General features: G+C 45.0%; 1 protein-coding gene across 1 annotated transcript in view; it reads right to left on the minus strand.

Moving 5' to 3' along the window:
- Window positions 1–1,431: 1,431 nt before the first annotated feature.
- LOC139698285 (RNA-binding protein 42) overlaps window positions 1,432–23,641 on the minus strand; it is a 47,327-nt gene continuing 25,117 nt past the window's right edge. The window contains exon 6 of the mRNA XM_071597170.1: window positions 1,432–2,303. Coding sequence (XP_071453271.1) covers window positions 2,179–2,303 — 125 coding nt within the window. The 3' untranslated portion in view covers window positions 1,432–2,178. The remainder of the gene's footprint in view (window positions 2,304–23,641) is intronic.

The raw sequence follows: 23,641 nt of genomic DNA on the forward strand, positions 1-23,641 counted from the left end.
AATGATCTACATCTATTAAGAATACATAGACCCTGAAGCTCATTGGTTATCAGGCTAGCACTCAACTGCAATGAGTACTCCAGAGACTTAAAATCATGCATTTCAATCCTTGGTTTGGTCACAAGGTGATCACACAAACATAGTTATATCTCGGGTCTGAAAATAAATATAAAAATACAGCAACATTACCCACAGGCAGATTCGAAACTTGACTTTCTGATCAATAGTAGTTGGGTTACATACCAGCTTCAGCAAAACATTCAACATATTAGCAAATAGATATGCACTGGCATGTTTGCTTCTGACTGTTTAAAACATCGTTATTTCCTTTATAGATTGTTGCTATCAGATGTATTGCACCATTTACATGTATCTTAAAATAGGCAATTCTACTTTTAAACGCAAGCGGATGCATAGCAACTTAATCAACCCAAGACATTGTGGGTGTGCCTCTTCAACCTCTCCTTCCTCTTGGTTGAAAGCATTGTGCCATCACCCATGCCTTAAGGGTTCTATATAATAAGTTTTAGTTTCACATTAGGAGAGAATAAACTAGATTAGGTGGAGCAGTTCTTGTATTTTAGCAGCAATTTAGAAGAACATGGGGTGTGTCAGTGGGGACATAACGATACGGCCCCAGCTACTTTATTTGCAAACGTGAAAAAATGGCTCAGTGGAAACGATTCACATCAAACAAGGGCACCACCAATATAGAGGCCTATTTTGATACCTTCAGAAATCCTACTTTTAGGACAACTTTAAAAAGTTAGTGAAACACAGGGAAAGTACGTCAAGCTAATAGGATATTATGCGCAGAAAAATTAACAGTAAGGACTCATTGCATGACTCACTTACCTTTAATAAGTATAATTCAAGGAAATACCAAATTTATAGTTTAAAAAAATATTTTTTTAACATAATTCATATCAACTATGTTGGAGGGTGATATTAACTGTCATCAATTAAAAATTCTTAACTAATAATTTTTTATCGTATTCCTAAGGACTTAGTCCAATTGCATAAAATTGTGCAGTTGACAAGGGACCTAAAATATTTTTTCCGGCATTGCAATAGACCACATAATTCCATGCAGTCTTAGGGAAAACTTGTAACTTATAAATTGGAAGGCCATTTCTTTAGCAGTGATGTCGACAATGTATTTCTGGCCCCCATCCTTCTATGTTAGGAGAGATCAAGTCAATTAGATGAGAGAGATTAAGTGTAGAACAGATAGATTTAAGATCAATTTTTTTGCATGAACAATAATGGATCATGATAACATTGTCTGACTGTAGTAGGGTCATGCTCAGGTAAACATTAGTCTGATGTGTATTCATCCACTGCCAAACACCCTAGTGGTGGCTTCCAGGGTACATAAATAAATACTTCATTAGAGGGGTTTTGTTTAAATAATTTTAGAAATAGAATTTAAATTCATGTATTTTTTCTGACAGCAAATAAAACAGTACACTCTTCATAATTTACAATTCAACAATATATAATACATAGATCACACCACTGCAACAATCATTTGACACATCCCCTGTTTTCTTTTTGTTTGATGAGGTGAATGACAATCCACAGCGTTTATAATATTTACTGAAATGCAGTCTCACAGTATGACGACGTTAAGTTTGAAAACTTCGGTGATTAAAATGTTGGCGTGGCTTTGACAATCACAGAGATTCCTGAAAATACTTAACTGTTTTGGAATAATATGTCCATATATTCTATGCAGGAAACAAAACACAAAATCTAACCTTTTAAATGAAATTGACGTCAACTTCCGAACACAATGATCACCATTATGGTCACCAAAGCTTTAAATTCTTGGAGAATATGAGGACCGCACACGTGTTTCTGGCTGATAAAGCCAAAATATTTCATACCATGAGAAAATATTATTTTTCTTGAAAAAAATCCAATCGGACTTTACATCTGGATTGATTTTATATTTATATTACACACAATCACTACCTATGCGCAGCACAAATTAATCCACTTGTCGACACAGCAACCCGTGCGCTCCCTTGCGCATTGACCACAACCAATGAACGTTATGAAATGCCCCTTGGTGTTCCTCAGGGTTCACAATCGGACCGTTAGAAACACATGAGAGTGCTTTACAGCCCTCAAGAGAGGATGCAACCGGAGGGGACGATGAGCCCTAAGAGGCGGTCACCGTCCGGCAAGCAGACCGATGAGAGCCGCCTTCTCTTTCTCTTTCTTCCTCGCCATATCCAAATTTCGGTTCTTCCAGGTGCTTTTCCTAAGCTTGATCGGACGACTGCCGACGTACCGCCCTAGAAGAAAGAAGAACGTCCGTGAGAATTACATTTGAAATTAGGATATTAGAAAGTAGCGGTTTAGAGAGTCCAAGTTTTTTCCCAGGATTTTGTTTCAAGTGCCCCAGAGTGTACTGTAGGTTTCACTGACTTAATGATCCAAATGGGAATGCAAACTTGTGATGGTTAGCGAGTAAAATTTAGTATCAACAATCAATGGGGGAATCATAATATTCATGACCATAAAATCATTGTTTGGCAACTGGGGATGCGAAAAAAAAATTCATTTCTTCTAGTTTACAAAACTGGACTCCTCCTTTGTCTTTTGGAATATTTTGAGTGAAACAATAAGGCCACTCCAAATTATATGGAATGTTCCTTTTTAAATTGAAGAAAACACGAATTTTCTGTGAAGACTTGCAACTTCCTGACCTCACCATGCGAAAGAAATTCCCTGAGGTCTCCAGGTTTCTCCCCTTTCTCTATTTATTTCTTAAGTGTATTGCGAATAAGGCACGTCTGCGATATTAGATAAAATTTGCAATGATGATAAATATATTATCACCGTAATGCTTTTTTTTCAAGCCATACTAGTTGGCAATTAGAATGAATGGTTTTTCATTTCGTTTCAACTTTCCTTTTGAGACGTGGTCGAGGCAAAGAATGGAGAAAAGAAGTTGGATGGGGAGGAAGAGAAAAGATGATGTATTAAATACGGTAGCTGATAGGCAGTATTTAGTTACTAAGGACAATGAAAAAAGACAGAAAAAAACGGAATATATTTTTGAAGGTGAATTTTCTGGAATTTTTCAAAATAAATGTTAAAAACAGTATAATAAGATGGTTTCTTCATATTTGATAGTTAACTGTTGAAATTTCCACGGAAATAAAATTTATTTTTTAATTCCATCCCGCGTTTCATGCCTAAATAATATCCATAGGTCATCATGAATTTGTGCCGAAATTAACATGAGATAACCATATTGTGAACGGAAAAAATGTCTCCCACGAGAAAAGCGCGGATGAGCCCCTTATATACGTCCTATTCACGAGAGAGAAGTAATGGGCTCAAAGGAGGCAGTCTTCTTCGCCCTACAGCAACAAAAATGCGCGAGGGTGTCAAGGGTGCATGAACAAAAACGAATGGGTGAACAGGACCGCTGGGAAGGAACGCGGTGTGGTTTTGGGCGGGGCTCAACACAGGCGCGAAGTAGAGAAGGCACCTCCCACAGGAGAAGCGTGGGAGGACCCTAAGAACACTCGCATGCTCTTGACATTGCGCCGCCTCAGGAGGCGGCGGCCGCGTCCGGCCCGCATGGCTTCCGAGGTGGCCCCATTCGAACTAACATACGAGGGAGTTGGAACAAGCAGCGGGCTCGACCCTCCTCGGCGGGGGGAACCGCGAGGCTGTTGCGGGCGATAGGACCGGCACTGAGAGGAAAGGAAGGAAACGAAGAATGGGCAGAACTTTCCTGTGGGCGGGCGTAGAGGAGAGGCCGCATCACCTTGTTCAAGAGGAAACTTTCAACTTCTGCTGGGGGACGGGAGGTCCGCCAAAAATCAACGGCTTCCTCCGACCCGGGTCCTGGGGGAAAGCGCTGATTAAGTGATCTCTAATTTTCGGAGGAACTTTGGGAGTATAGAATTTCAACGCATTTTTTATCAACGAGGTTATCGGACAGATGGCGAATCAAGATATTTGTCAAAACTGGACTTGTAGGCTCATATTATGGGAGAGTGATGCGGGCAACTGAGAAAGTACGTCGCTTTTACCATCAGGCATTGAGTAACGCGATATCACTAGTCCACAAGGAAAATGATAGCCTCTTCAAAGACTTTAAGTATTTCACATTACAAGACTACTTGAAAAATGGCATCTGTACGCATCAATTATCCACAAGTTCAATATGCCTCCAACGCATTTATAGCAATCCCAAAGAGCACCATAGTAAAAACAATAGATATCACAAGTAACTCGTTTGGTACAAAGCGGAATTTACCAATGAATAGTTATAGAAATTTATCATTAAATTTTCATCATAATTAAAACATCGTACGGAAATAAACAATGCAAATTTCATTAAATGATCTGAGAATCATCCCCTAAGGATTTGAGGAAAGTGGAAATGTTTTTACCTACGTTTATACTTTTGCCACGGTCGTTACTATAACTGCATCATTGAGGTTACGCTTGTTTTTGATAAGTGAGGGCAAATATCTTCTCGTAATGAGTCCTATTGCATGTGAAAGTCACACTTATGGGGTAGGGATAACGAACTGGGAGTTTCACCTCCCCTACCTCATTACTGTTCGCGATTTCACGCTAATTTTAAGTTTTGGAAACCATAAAAAAATACACCCCTTGAGTTGGCGAGTCGTGTGACAAGGTATCCAAGGACACAAAAACGTCGACCCTCGGACCCAATGGAGAAAACTGGATAACAGAACAGCTAGAGCTACTCATAGATCGACACTTTTTTTGAGCCCATTTAAGGAACAATGCGCATAACAAAGAATGCAAATAAATCCAAATTGAATTAAAAAAATATTAATAATGAGCTTTAAAAAAAGATTGAGGGCTAAAATTGGGCGCCTATAAATTGGGAACATTGGTGGAACACTAATTGAGCCAATTTTAGGTAAATATTGGATCCTCTATTTTAATAAAACAATTAGGGAGTATCACAAGTAGCCATGAAAAAGCCGCAAAATAACGTACACATTTAGAAAATTTGCCTCAATGGATTTAGTAAACAAAATAATGTTTACACAATCTAAAAAAAAATTCTCCAAGAGGTCTTCAACATTTGGAGCCTAAGGAAATCAGTAAAACCCAAAGCTGACGACCTATTGAACAAATTGATATTATTTATTATATTTCCTTTTGTTATTATGTCAAAGAAGAATAAAAGAAATGCAAAATTAAATATTATCACACACGTCGTGTCGTTTAAGTGTTCCTTATGAATACCAAAATAAAAGCAAAATATGTGAACATATTCGTAAATAATTTAACAAAATATCTGCACAGAATTTATTGCTATTGATGGCCACCCTAAAACGGGTTCTCCTCGTTGGTACTATTTTTCCTCGCTATTTACGGAGTACACCTAATGATATTAACGTTTATTTCAGGTTATTATTTATGTTTATGACAACGCCTTAAAAAAATCAAGGGTTGATTTAAAATATGATCTTTATTATTTCATGAAAAGGCTGGAATATTCAAACCTATTTTTACTTTACAGGTCTGCCGGTGAACCAAGAAGAATCCCTGTTTCACACGCCCCCCCCCCCCCACACACACACACACACACACACACACGCACACGCGCACGCGCGCGCGCGCACGCACGCACGCACGCACGCACGCACGCACGCACGCACGCACGCACGCACGCACGCACGCACGCACGCACGCACGCACGCACGCACGCACGCACGCACGCACGCACGCACGCACGCACGCACTCACACGCACTCACACGCACTCACACGCACTCACACGCACTCACACTCACACACACACACACACACACACACACACACACACACACACACACACACACACACACACACACACACACACACACACACACACACACACACACACACACACACACACACACACACACACACACACACACACACACACACACACACACACACACACACACACAACGCATGGGCGATAGACTGGGGCAGCAGGAAGACGAATGCAAGGGGGCAAGCCCTGCTTGAGGCTTGGTCGGCTCTAGATGTGGTCCTACTCAACACAGGTAGCGAGCCCACCTTCGTCAAGGGAGAGTCCTCATCTATAGTTGACCTCACCTTTGTGAGCAGTAGTCTAGTGAAGGGAGATCGTTTCTCGTGGAAGGTGCAGGACATTTACACCCACAGTGATCATCAGGCCATACTGTGGGAGATAAACGAGGATGCGAAGCGAGGGGCGAAACCACCAAGATCGAACTCAAGGGGCTGGAGAGCCAAGCTGTTCGAAGCTGATCTCTTTTGCGAGGCATTGAACACTAGTCCTGTGAATTATGGAGACGCGACGGAAAAGGTGGAGGAGGTCATGCGAAGGGTTACTGAAGCTTGTGATGTAACTATGCCGCGGAAGAACTATAATGACAGTCGACCTCCGGTACACTGGTGGAGCGAAGGGATTGCAAGTCTTCGAAGTAAGTGTCACCGGGCCCGCAGACTAGCTCAACGGGCCCGAGGGAAACCCACGTTTGCCACAATGGAGGAAAAGTTCAAGGACGCTAGAAGAGAACTCAAAAAGGCCATCAAGGAAGCCAAAACCGAGAGCTGGAAAGAGCTTATCAGTGAGGTTGACAGCGACCCGTGGGGCAGGCCATATAAGGTTGTCATGAGTCGATTGAAGAGCCAGCCCATGCCATCGCCTACCTGTCCAGTGCTACTCGGGAAAATTGTATCAACTCTGTTCCCAGAACAGAAAGAGGAGAGTTATGATATCGAGGAGAAGGCAGACGGGGAAATTCCAGCCATCACGGAAGAGGAGATGCTCACTGCAACAGCAAGGGTGAAAAACAACAAAGCTCCTGGCATTGACGGAATCCCAAACGTGGCCCTGAAGATAGCCATCAAGGCTGCACCTGCGATGTTCCTCGATATGTATAATGCATGTCTCAAGGAAGGAACATTCCCGGATAAATGGAAATGGCAGAGACTAGTTCTACTGCCTAAAGGAAAAAAGCCTCCGGACGAACCATCATCGTATCGTCCGCTCTGTATGTTGGACACGGTTGGAAAGGTCTTTGAAAGGATCATTTATAATAGGATCGAGGAAGTCGTGGATCCCTTGCTGGCGGAAACCCAGTATGGGTTTAGAAAATCCCGCTCTACGTTGGATGCCATAAGCGAGGTGGTCAGTACTGCAAAGGACGCAATATCAGGGAAAAGGTATGCAAGAGGCTCCAAGCAGTACTGCTTGATTGCCACACTTGATATCAAAAATGCCTTTAATTCAGCGAGTTGGAAGTGTGTCATGGAGGCTCTAAAGGAGTTTAATGTTCCATGGTGTCTTCGGAGGATGGTGGCGAGTTACCTGAATAACAGGTTTCTAGTGTACAACACAGAAGACGGACCGAAGACGTATAGAGTGACTGGAGGGGTTCCTCAGGGCTCAGTACTGGGGCCACTCCTGTGGAACATCCTCTACAATTCGGTACTGCTGCTGAGGCTACCGCGCGAGGTGCGCCTCGTGGCATTCGCTGATGACTTGGCGGTGGTAATTACCGCTAAACTTGTGGAGCAAGTCACCGCTATATTCGGGGAGGTTTTCTTGGCGATCAGGAAATGGATGTTTTCTGTCGGATTGGAATTGGCAGATCATAAAACTGAAGCGGTTCTCGTTTCAAGCAGAAGGCGGTGCGAAAAAGTGACACTTTACGCCGGCAATACCGAGATCAAATCGCGGCCGTTCATTCGGTATCTGGGGGTGACCCTGGACGCCAGGCTAAATTTCAAGGAGCAGGTGGGGCAAGTCAGTGGCAAAGCTTCTTTAGTGGCTTCCACACTGCAACGGCTTATGCCCAATGTTGGTGGCCCCAAGCAGAAAAGAAGACAACTGCTGGCATCGGTTATAACCTCAGTGCTAACCTATGGGATTCCCATATGGGCTGATGCACTGCTGAGGAAGTGGTATCGAAGGAAGTTAGCAGCGCCATACCGGATTAGTGCTTTGCGGGTGGCAAGCGCTTTTCGGACAGTTTCCGATGACGCCATAAACGTCATTTCGAGTATGTTACCAGTGGAGCTCCTGGCAAAGGAAAGGAAGAACTGGTATCGACAGGAGAACCCGGGTGAGACCAGGAAAGAAATAAGAGAAGAGAGTGTTAATGAATGGCAGAGATTGTGGGACACATCAATGAAGGGAAGATGGACGCACCGGCTTATCCCAAACGTGGCGAAATGGATAAACCGTTCCCACGGGGAGCTCAATTACTACCTCACGCAGGTGCTATCAGGACATGGGTGTTATCGTGCGTATTTGCACAAATACAAGCATGAGGATTCGCCGTACTGTCCAACGTGCCAAGGAGTCGAGGAGAATCCTGAACACGTGATCTTTGAGTGCCCACGGTTCAGTGCATCTCGAGATGCACTTGTGTTAAAGTTAAACACTCAACTTACGCCAGAGACCTTGGTGGAACATATGATCACGTCGGAAGTCACCTGGAGCGTGATTTGCGACTACATTACAGCCATCATGAAGGAGCTACGACGAGCAGAGCGCGCCAGGAGCGCAACAATGGAAACGGAAGCATAAAAACTATAGGAAAAGCTACGGCTAATGGTCCCTCCTGCGAAGTAATAAGCCACCAGCAGTACCGCAGGAGAAAATAAAGACCACAGAGGAAGAGACGAGGGGTTTTAGTCGGTGGGAGTCCGACACGAGGGACAGGAAACATGAGGGTTTCATGTCTATCAGTGCATAAAGCATTTCCCCTGAACTCTTTATAAAAAAAAAAAAAAACACACACGCACGCGCACGCGCACGCACGCACGCGCACGCACGCACGCACGCACGCGCGCACGCACGCACACGCGCACGCACGCACACGCGCACACGCACACGCGCACGCACGCACACGCGCGCGCGCGCACACGCGCGCACGCGCACGCGCACACGCACACGCGCACGCGCACGCGCACGCGCGCACGCGCACGCGCGCACGCGCGCGCACACACACACACACACACACACACACACACACACACACACACACACACACACACACACACACACACACACACACACACACACACACACACACACACACACACACACACACACACACACACACACACACACACACACACACACACACACACACACACACACACACACACACACACACACACACACACACACACACACACACACACACACACACACACACACACACACACACACACACACACACACACACACACACACACACACACACACACACACACACACACACACACACACACACACACACACACACACACACACACACACACACACACACACACACACACACACACACACACACACACACACACACACACACACACACACACACACACACACACACACACACACACACACACACACACACACACACACACACACACACACACACACACACACACACACACACACACACACACACACACACACACACACACACACACACACACACACACACACACACACACACACACACACACACACACACACACACACACACACACACACACACACACACACACACACACACACACACACACACACACACACACACACACACACACACACACACACACACACACACACACACACACACACACACACACACACACACACACACACACACACACACACACACACACACACACACACACACACACACACACACACACACACACACACACACACACACACACACACACACACACACACACACACACACACACACACACACACACACACACACACACACACACACACACACACACACACACACACACACACACACACACACACACACACACACACACACACACACACACACACACACACACACACACACACACACACACACACACACACACACACACACACACACACACACACACACACACACACACACACACACACACACACACACACACACACACACACACACACACACACACACACACACACACACACACACACACACACACACACACACACACACACACACACACACACACACACACACACACACACACACACACACACACACACACACACACACACACACACACACACACACACACACACACACACACACACACACACACACACACACACACACACACACACACACACACACACACACACACACACACACACACACACACACACACACACACACACACACACACACACACACACACACACACACACACACACACACACACACACACACACACACACACACACACACACACACACACACACACACACACACACACACACACACACACACACACACACACACACACACACACACACACACACACACACACACACACACACACACACACACACACACACACACACACACACACACACACACACACACACACACACACACACACACACACACACACACACACACACACACACACACACACACACACACACACACACACACACACACACACACACACACACACACACACACACACACACACACACACACACACACACACACACACACACACACACACACACACACACACACACACACACACACACACACACACACACACACACACACACACACACACACACACACACACACACACACACACACACACACACACACACACACACACACACACACACACACACACACACACACACACACACACACACACACACACACACACACACACACACACACACACACACACACACACACACACACACACACACACACACACACACACACACACACACACACACACACACACACACACACACACACACACACACACACACACACACACACACACACACACACACACACACACACACACACACACACACACACACACACACACACACACACACACACACACACACACACACACACACACACACACACACACACACACACACACACACACACACACACACACACACACACACACACACACACACACACACACACACACACACACACACACACACACACACACACACACACACACACACACACACACACACACACACACACACACACACACACACACACACACACACACACACACACACACACACACACACACACACACACACACACACACACACACACACACACACACACACACACACACACACACACACACACACACACACACACACACACACACACACACACACACACACACACACACACACACACACACACACACACACACACACACACACACACACACACACACACACACACACACACACACACACACACACACACACACACACACACACACACACACACACACACACACACACACACACACACACACACACACACACACACACACACACACACACACACACACACACACACACACACACACACACACACACACACACACACACACACACACACACACACACACACACACACACACACACACACACACACACACACACACACACACACACACACACACACACACACACACACACACACACACACACACACACACACACACACACACACACACACACACACACACACACACACACACACACACACACACACACACACACACACACACACACACACACACACACACACACACACACACACACACACACACACACACACACACACACACACACACACACACACACACACACACACACACACACACACACACACACACACACACACACACACACACACACACACACACACACACACACACACACACACACACACACACACACACACACACACACACACACACACACACACACACACACACACACACACACACACACACACACACACACACACACACACACACACACACACACACACACACACACACACACACACACACACACACACACACACACACACACACACACACACACACACACACACACACACACACACACACACACACACACACACACACACACACACACACACACACACACACACACACACACACACACACACACACACACACACACACACACACACACACACACACACACACACACACACACACACACACACACACACACACACACACACACACACACACACACACACACACACACACACACACACACACACACACACACACACACACACACACACACACACACACACACACACACACACACACACACACACACACACACACACACACACACACACACACACACACACACACACACACACACACACACACACACACACACACACACACACACACACACACACACACACACACACACACACACACACACACACACACACACACACACACACACACACACACACACACACACACACACACACACACACACACACACACACACACACACACACACACACACACACACACACACACACACACACACACACACACACACACACACACACACACACACACACACACACACACACACACACACACACACACACACACACACACACACACACACACACACACACACACACACACACACACACACACACACACACACACACACACACACACACACACACACACACACACACACACACACACACACACACACACACACACACACACACACACACACACACACACACACACACACACACACACACACACACACACACACACACACACACACACACACACACACACACACACACACACACACACACACACACACACACACACACACACACACACACACACACACACACACACACACACACACACACACACACACACACACACACACACACACACACACACACACACACACACACACACACACACACACACACACACACACACACACACACACACACACACACACACACACACACACACACACACACACACACACACACACACACACACACACACACACACACACACACACACACACACACACACACACACACACACACACACACACACACACACACACACACACACACACACACACACACACACACACACACACACACACACACACACACACACACACACACACACACACACACACACACACACACACACACACACACACACACACACACACACACACACACACACACACACACACACACACACACACACACACACACACACACACACACACACACACACACACACACACACACACACACACACACACACACACACACACACACACACACACACACACACACACACACACACACACACACACACACACACACACACACACACACACACACACACACACACACACACACACACACACACACACACACACACACACACACACACACACACACACACACACACACACACACACACACACACACACACACACACACACACACACACACACACACACACACACACACACACACACACACACACACACACACACACACACACACACACACACACACACACACACACACACACACACACACACACACACACACACACACACACACACACACACACACACACACACACACACACACACACACACACACACACACACACACACACACACACACACACACACACACACACACACACACACACACACACACACACACACACACACACACACACACACACACACACACACACACACACACACACACACACACACACACACACACACACACACACACACACACACACACACACACACACACACACACACACACACACACACACACACACACACACACACACACACACACACACACACACACACACACACACACACACACACACACACACACACACACACACACACACACACACACACACACACACACACACACACACACACACACACACACACACACACACACACACACACACACACACACACACACACACACACACACACACACACACACACACACACACACACACACACACACACACACACACACACACACACACACACACACACACACACACACACACACACACACACACACACACACACACACACACACACACACACACACACACACACACACACACACACACACACACACACACACACACACACACACACACACACACACACACACACACACACACACACACACACACACACACACACACACACACACACACACACACACACACACACACACACACACACACACACACACACACACACACACACACACACACACACACACACACACACACACACACACACACACACACACACACACACACACACACACACACACACACACACACACACACACACACACACACACACACACACACACACACACACACACACACACACACACACACACACACACACACACACACACACACACACACACACACACACACACACACACACACACACACACACACACACACACACACACACACACACACACACACACACACACACACACACACACACACACACACACACACACACACACACACACACACACACACACACACACACACACACACACACACACACACACACACACACACACACACACACACACACACACACACACACACACACACACACACACACACACACACACACACACACACACACACACACACACACACACACACACACACACACACACACACACACACACACACACACACACACACACACACACACACACACACACACACACACACACACACACACACACACACACACACACACACACACACACACACACACACACACACACACACACACACACACACACACACACACACACACACACACACACACACACACACACACACACACACACACACACACACACACACACACACACACACACACACACACACACACACACACACACACACACACACACACACACACACACACACACACACACACACACACACACACACACACACACACACACACACACACACACACACACACACACACACACACACACACACACACACACACACACACACACACACACACACACACACACACACACACACACACACACACACACACACACACACACACACACACACACACACACACACACACACACACACACACACACACACACACACACACACACACACACACACACACACACACACACACACACACACACACACACACACACACACACACACACACACACACACACACACACACACACACACACACACACACACACACACACACACACACACACACACACACACACACACACACACACACACACACACACACACACACACACACACACACACACACACACACACACACACACACACACACACACACACACACACACACACACACACACACACACACACACACACACACACACACACACACACACACACACACACACACACACACACACACACACACACACACACACACACACACACACACACACACACACACACACACACACACACACACACACACACACACACACACACACACACACACACACACACACACACACACACACACACACACACACACACACACACACACACACACACACACACACACACACACACACACACACACACACACACACACACACACACACACACACACACACACACACACACACACACACACACACACACACACACACACACACACACACACACACACACACACACACACACACACACACACACACACACACACACACACACACACACACACACACACACACACACACACACACACACACACACACACACACACACACACACACACACACACACACACACACACACACACACACACACACACACACACACACACACACACACACACACACACACACACACACACACACACACACACACACACACACACACACACACACACACACACACACACACACACACACACACACACACACACACACACACACACACACACACACACACACACACACACACACACACACACACACACACACACACACACACACACACACACACACACACACACACACACACACACACACACACACACACACACACACACACACACACACACACACACACACACACACACACACACACACACACACACACACACACACACACACACACACACACACACACACACACACACACACACACACACACACACACACACACACACACACACACACACACACACACACACACACACACACACACACACACACACACACACACACACACACACACACACACACACACACACACACACACACACACACACACACACACACACACACACACACACACCTAAAGGTAGCCTAAACCCGTTCGCAAATATTCTGTCATCCTAATGGGTGCTGATGATAGAGTTAGACTAAGTACCTCAAATTACATGATATTAGGGAACGGGAGACCAGGCTTAATGATATTTATATTATATACATTTAATGATTTCGTATGCTCGCGTATATATCCCGCGTAGCCTGATCTCCAGTTCCCTGATTTCATGTTATGTGAAGTACTTAGTTTGACTCTGTACACAGCACCTATTAGGACGCCAGAATAATTGCGAAAGAGTTAAGCTTTCACCGAGATCTATAAACCGGGCACACCCTGCGTCAAGGAGCATCGGTAACGTCCTGTGGATATAATGAAAAGGTCGCATCTGACATCGCTGACAAAGGACAAGATGAATACATGGCGACGCAGATCGAGGGGGGACCGGTCCTCCATCTGACACGTCGGGAATCGTCTTGCCTGAAGGCGTTGGGAGGAATCGCCATCAATTTTGCTACCCTAGGCTTGGATTGGTCACATCTGCCCCAAAGTTACGCTGACGACCACGCCAATAATGGTTAACCTGCTTCGCAAACAGTCTACACCGGGAGACACACACTGTCGACACAGTCCAACGACGTTTGAAAACGGCACTTTATCGTAGGTGACGTAATGAGCGGGGACATGAATGGAAGAATCCTATGAGAATCCGAGAAATTATTGCAGGAGATGATCTTTTGAGCTCTGTCGCTTTCACTCACATTAACATGGTATTTCTGAAAAAAATCGATTTCAAGCCGACCTTTCTGACCCGAAAGACTGATTTTTCTTCTCATAACGCACATGTTGATCCCCTCAGTCATGGCCACTGTATTGAGATGTCACGCCCGTATTTAAATTATGTTCCCCACCACCTATTAATTTCGCGACCGCATACCTTAAGTTTTGTGAATTGGTTCAGCAGTTAGATGATTAAATCGCACCATCTCCTCATTTTTTAATCATATTTTGACAAAATAATTCACATCATATAGAAATTTCGAGTATTATCAAGAGAATTTAAAGTCTTCTCCATTTTTCCTGCTTTACCACCCAAAAATTATTAAAATAAAATTAGCGCTCAAAAATAAAAAGATTTCATAAGATAATCACATGCGTGAATAAATATGGGACTATCAGATTTTATAGAGGAAATCTTAGGTCAGAGCTTACATTATATACACAATATTTACAACTACCTTCAATACCTTCAAGAAAAACATACTATCTACCCAGGGATGGCATTAAAACTTCAATAAAACAGCATTCGAAAACTCGCTCCGATTCCATTTGTATCCACTTCCTCAAAAACGAATTAAAAACCCACTCATTCTAAACCTTGTACCAACAACAGGGACGAATTACAAGGTGACATACAAACTTTTCATTTGAAAAAGACATCAGGCAGCCATCTAAATTTAAATAAAATTCAAAACAAGAGAAATAAAAATTCATGAGGTAAAGGCATTTGCTTCGTGGGGGGAGAATATGCGTTTATGCCTTCCTGCTGCTTCATGAATTTTCATTTATGGGTAAAAACAGTTGACAATGAAGAACTACACATTATCCTGCCTCCGTGACTGGAAAGCGATACATTTGCAACCTTTGACAAAGCAAATTCCATTACAAAGTAGCTTTAACAATGGCAAAAAAATTAAGCAGGAATACAACGAAGTTGACTCGTGCAGCGACACCCACAACAGCGGTTTGTGCAGATTTTTATGCTAAAATGACAGGTTGGAAACAAAACCATTATTTCATGGGCACTTAAAAACAAGTAAGAGTTAACCTTGGCACTGCATGCTGGTCTAATTAACACGCAAAATCAACTAGAGCGATGGGAATTTAACAAATGAGCACAGCTTGCATTATTAATGTGCATTAACTAGTCCAGGCAGAGCAAAGTAATGGTAACTGAAGTGAAGAGAAGAACAGCAAGGAGGCGAAATTTCTATCAATAGCGAAATGACGTATGTTATGCAGTGAAAACTAAATGATCTATCTGAGGAATTCAGCAGAATTACCTTCAAAGGATCTTAGCAAACAGAGACATGCATATTTCCGCATAAAGAAATCGTATGAACTCCCGCTTCTGTTTCGAAAGTAGCACAGTTAAGTTTCGATCTAGCTGAAGTCAACGGAAATTAATTTCATCAAATAATGATACATATTATTTCATTACATCATTTATAATTAAATTAAATAATAACTTTAAAGCAATAATATACACTAGTTGACATTGAACAATTGAAACACCAACAAGGAGCAGTAGGAGCCAAGTAAGTTTTTGAGTTGGTGGAAGCTCGTGGAGCTGTGTAAACGCAGGAATGGTTAAAGGAGATGAGAGAGTTGAAATCTCAATAACCTCACGGGCTCACGAACATTTTGTTCATTTGCATGCCATTAAGACGCACTTAAAAATGATCCCTCATCAGAACTTTCTAACCCATGGACCCGGAGGGATAAAAGCTGGAATCAAAGTCGTATCTGAGAATAAATTAATGCAAGTTACATGCAATTTGCAGTTATAACGAGACAATAGAGCCATAAGATTTCTAGTAACTTAAACTCGGGGTCTTTGGAATTGCATATTTGACCCCAGTAAATCTACTTCTGATCAGTTTTTGTCAGTTAAATGGGACCGCATTGTAGCCATATTTTTCAAATATACAACCAAGATCGCTCCTAGGTACAAGTACTGTAACATTACAAATGTATTGTAAACGAAGAAGAAGACAAACGAAGCGGTGATTCGATATCTTCAACCCGTATATATATACGGGTTTATATATCCGACCTCAAAAATTTCAGAAAATGTCTTTTATCTTTGTTAGGTCGGATACTTTTCAGACCACCCATGTATTTCAATAACTCGTAACTTTTCAATAGCCGGTTTGAATTTATCGACGAAACTGAAATTTTCCCAAGCTATTGTAAAACATTAGAAAGCAACAGAATATCTCATAAAAAGGACGACTTTCATTTTCGTTTCCACTTCCCACCGCCTCGGTTGACTTACAACGAGTTAGCTCTTTGAGTTCAGGGGATGCGAATCTGGTCTTATGATTGAGAAGGATGATCTTTTGCGCGTGAAATAAATGCTGCGTGGCAAAAGGAACCACAATTAATCGTAGATGAAGCCATTAATGTTTAAAAAGATTTATTAACTTTTATAGCTAATTAATTTTCTCTTCGAAAAGCAACCGCATCTCTTTAATCTCAACTGTCCTGAAAGGAATTCTTCAACGAATTCGTTTCCCATCTTCCGCAGAGAGATCGAAAATTAAATATATAACGAAAATTAAAAACTCATGTTTTTTTCACGTTTACTTATGCCGACATTGGATAAACTTAAGATCAATTTCGCAAACTAAAATTAAAAACCCATTTTGACGGGGTGAAAAGGAATATTCCATTCGGAGTATGGATTAGTGCCTTTTCATGCGACTAACTACATTCGGGCAGGGAAGAATTACGATACGGCCTGAACTTTGTCATCGGAGGACATAAAACCCTAATGTTATCCTGCCGGCCCATTCAAATTACCTAAAAATTTGGGTATTCAACGTCACTAATGGCCTCACACAACCGGTTGTGTGAGGATATAGTCCACAGATATTTTCAATCGACAAATACAGGGCAAGTTGACAACTATTTCATTGAAATCCGATAGAAGTAGACAAAATTCTATGAAAACGAGAACATTTTCAACTAGATTGACTATCGACATATTATTTGAGGGGGGTAATAACCAATTTACACTTGAAAACGACGTCCTTTGAACTCGGGAAAAAATTCAATTAATTACCCCTGACACTTACCCTCTTTGCCTGGGCAGGGGATAAGTATTACTTACATGCGCCGTAAACAGTTCAAAAACATAACTGTATCACCGCTTATAATTAATTGTAAATCTGATTATTTTCCTATATATCACATACTGACAAGGCTTAAAACTATGACAAAAACTTATTACCGTGTGCATAATGAACATTCAGAAACTTGGTACGTGGCTCATAAATTTTTAGAACACGATCCTTTCCCTTCCCCGTAGACAGTCATACGAAGAAAATGTGTTCACTCAACACAGAGTTTGAAAGTATTTTTTCCAAGCATTAAGGAATGAACCACCTTGCCTCAGACTCTTTGTACGAGGGTCATCCGGAAAGTAGTACCCGTTCGTGCCGCATGAAGTGCTGACGACGCGAGTAGCCGCTGGACGAGGTCAGATAGCTTCAGTGGCTTGTCTGCCTTCTCTGAGCCAAGTTGCGTGACGCTAGCATTGCCTGTGTTGTTTCTGTGATTGTTTACAATGTTTAAAAAAATTGAGAACGCCGCCAGTTGTGAAGTGAGGGCAGTGATTAAATTCCTCAATGCAAGAAACGTTCGCCCATGTGATATTCATCGCCAATTAAAGGAGGTGTATGGAGACAATGTAATGGACGAGTCGTCTGTTCGGCGGTGGTGTCGCAACTTCAACATGGGGAGGGGGAACACACACGACGATGAGCGTTCGGAGAGACCGTCTGTCATTACAGACCAACTGGTGAGCTCAGTTGACGAATTCGTGAGGAACGATCGGCGCGTCACAATTGATGACATCTGTGAGCATTTTCCCAATGTTTCTCGAACAATTGTTCATGAAATTTTTAAACACCATCTGCATTATGCAAAAATTTGTGCAAGATGGGTCCCTCGCGTATCTCAATGAGCTAGCGGCGAAGGACTATGCAGCAGGAATACAGAAACTTGTCACACGTTATGACAAATGCCTTAATTTGCTTGGAGATTATGTTGAGAAGTAGTTTAAAGTATCCTCTTTCAAATAAAATTTTTTATGTTTGTTAATATTTACTTTTGTGTCTTTATTTCACGAACGGGTACTACTTTCCGGATGACCCTCGTATATCGCGGAACACCGAGCTACGCGCGGGAACGCGCCCACGAGAGCTATGTAGCTCTGGATGAAACAATTGGCGTGACTGAAGCATATACGCGATCCACCGTGCATCTCGATGGGGAAGTGGGGATCGTGGGTTTGGGCAGATAATAGAGCGAACGCCTACTTCTTCAGCGGGGGGCAGAGAGAGAGAGAAGCAGAAAGTTGACAAACATCCGACACCCACTTGATTCCAAGGGAATGAAAAAAAACAAGAGAGAATACCCTCTCCCTTTCCCCCATCCCCCCACACTACACCCATATTCCAGCACACGAAAACTTCCCCACGAGGAGGAAGCCCGCACCACACCACACACACCCTCCGTCCCACCCCCCTCGATCTCTACCACTCCCTCCGGCGCCATCCCACCCCGCCACTACGACACCCCCACGAATGATTCGGAAAGGAGGCAGGGCACTCAAGCCTGCGACGCCCGAGGCGCCACACGTACGCGCTCACGCACCGCCGACGAAGCCACCCGGGAACCGAAAGGAGACGCGAGACTGGAGTGACCGAGCCGCTGGCTGCGAAGGGCCGGCCGGAGCCTACTCCACTTCCCCTCCGCACACCGGCGGCCTCCATCCGTCCATCCCATTCCCGCTTCGGGAGAGAGGAAGGAGTCGGAGGAGGAGGGCATGGGTCAGGGGGTGGCCGGCGACAGTAACCCCCTGAGGACTCTCGCCGTCATAGGTAAGGGAGGAATTCCGCCGACGCCGCTTGCAGCATGTATAGGAAGCATGTACTGGCCCTACCCCCCGCCACACACCCTTATGGCGGCTTGCGGAGTATTATGTAGATGTTTATGCGTCATCGCTCCTCGCCTCATTCCCTCGTGACTCCTTTAGAGGTTCAACGCAAGTGGGGGACGGAAAATGCTACAAACACGCTACCTACATCATTTTTTTATTTTTATTAGTATTCTTTTAATATCCTGCAAGCCACCGCTATTACTAAAAAATAAAAAAATTGACCCGAATATTTTACCCCCTAGCGCGTTTGGAAAACACTAATTTGATCCCTTATCGTTCGTGGGATAATTTACATCTTAAATCTATCTTTTCATGACTTAAAATATCTAGTATTATCATAATCATTATTGTATTTACAACATATCGACACTTAATTTTCATTTTCATTTGTTCATTAAGAAATGGAACTTTGAAGTTCTCCAAAAATTAATTTCATACATTTTCGCGTACTTTTTTATTATCAATTATTAAAAAAATCTCTTTTCATGTATTTTAATTAACATTAAAATTTTCCTTACGGATTCCAAGAACCTCAACGAAGTCATGGCATCCGACTCGGATAATTTTATTTCATTAATTACCTAAATGGGATGATAGTCACGATGATTGTATTTTTTCCCCAACATTCAAGGAGCTTAGAACAGCTTCACGGAGGCGTTATTAAGAGTATATAAGACGCCACAGGACGCCATCAAGGCATACGGCAGGGGGGAAATGAAAGCGCCATCCACTTAACGTGCCAACGTGGAAGGGGGGGGGGAGGGTAATTGGTAATTTACTTTAAGAAGTTACACTAAAGATGAAAGACGAGCAAACGACGCCCGTAATCGAGTCAGTGTTCACATAAATGTTACCCAGACAAACACACCGTTGGTTAATTACGACCACAAACTTTTTTTTTAATTAAGACCACGAAATCGGAGAGGGAAAAGGAAGTATGTACACGTATTTCTCACTTTAACGGGTCAGCTTCTTTGTTTATTTTAATCCAGGTGGTTTGATCTGCCACACCAGCGCGTGTGACTGTATGTCTGGGAGGAGGGTTTAAGAAATCCAATAAAAATTAAATAGAGTAAACTAAACTAGACTTTACTTCTCTCAAACTTTCAGCCCGACCAGTCCTCATCGACACTTATAAGACACGATCCGATCGCCACCGTTGGGGTCAATTAAGTTCGTCGAATTTGTGAAGGGACGAGAAAACTAACACAAAATAAATAAAATTCTTTCACTAATATTTCTCATTTATGGTCGGTGCCAAATGCTTTTGGCAAAAAAATGATTCTTCCCTAAACACTTCTAAAACGCTAACCAGATTAAACACCTAAAAGCAAGAATTGAATGGAAGAAGAGACATTTTCTGTCCCTCTATTGCCTAGGATGGCTGCATACCTTTCCTAGGGCTTCTATCAATTTTAGGTTCAAAGATTTTTCGCGAGAATGAGATCGCCCTCGAGTTTCCGACCTCGTGACAAGTACTAGAACGATCGTCACTTTACTCGGGCCACCACGCCGACTCTTTCATTACTGAGTTTGATTCGGTACGCTGTGGCCCTGGCAGGTCAATAACCGAACGATATTTCACGGGTCC

The sequence above is a fragment of the Hetaerina americana genome, unplaced genomic scaffold, assembly GCF_022747635.1.
Source record: "Hetaerina americana unplaced genomic scaffold, ioHetAmer1.1.p SCAF_10, whole genome shotgun sequence".
Lineage (NCBI taxonomy): Eukaryota > Metazoa > Arthropoda > Insecta > Odonata > Calopterygidae > Hetaerina > Hetaerina americana.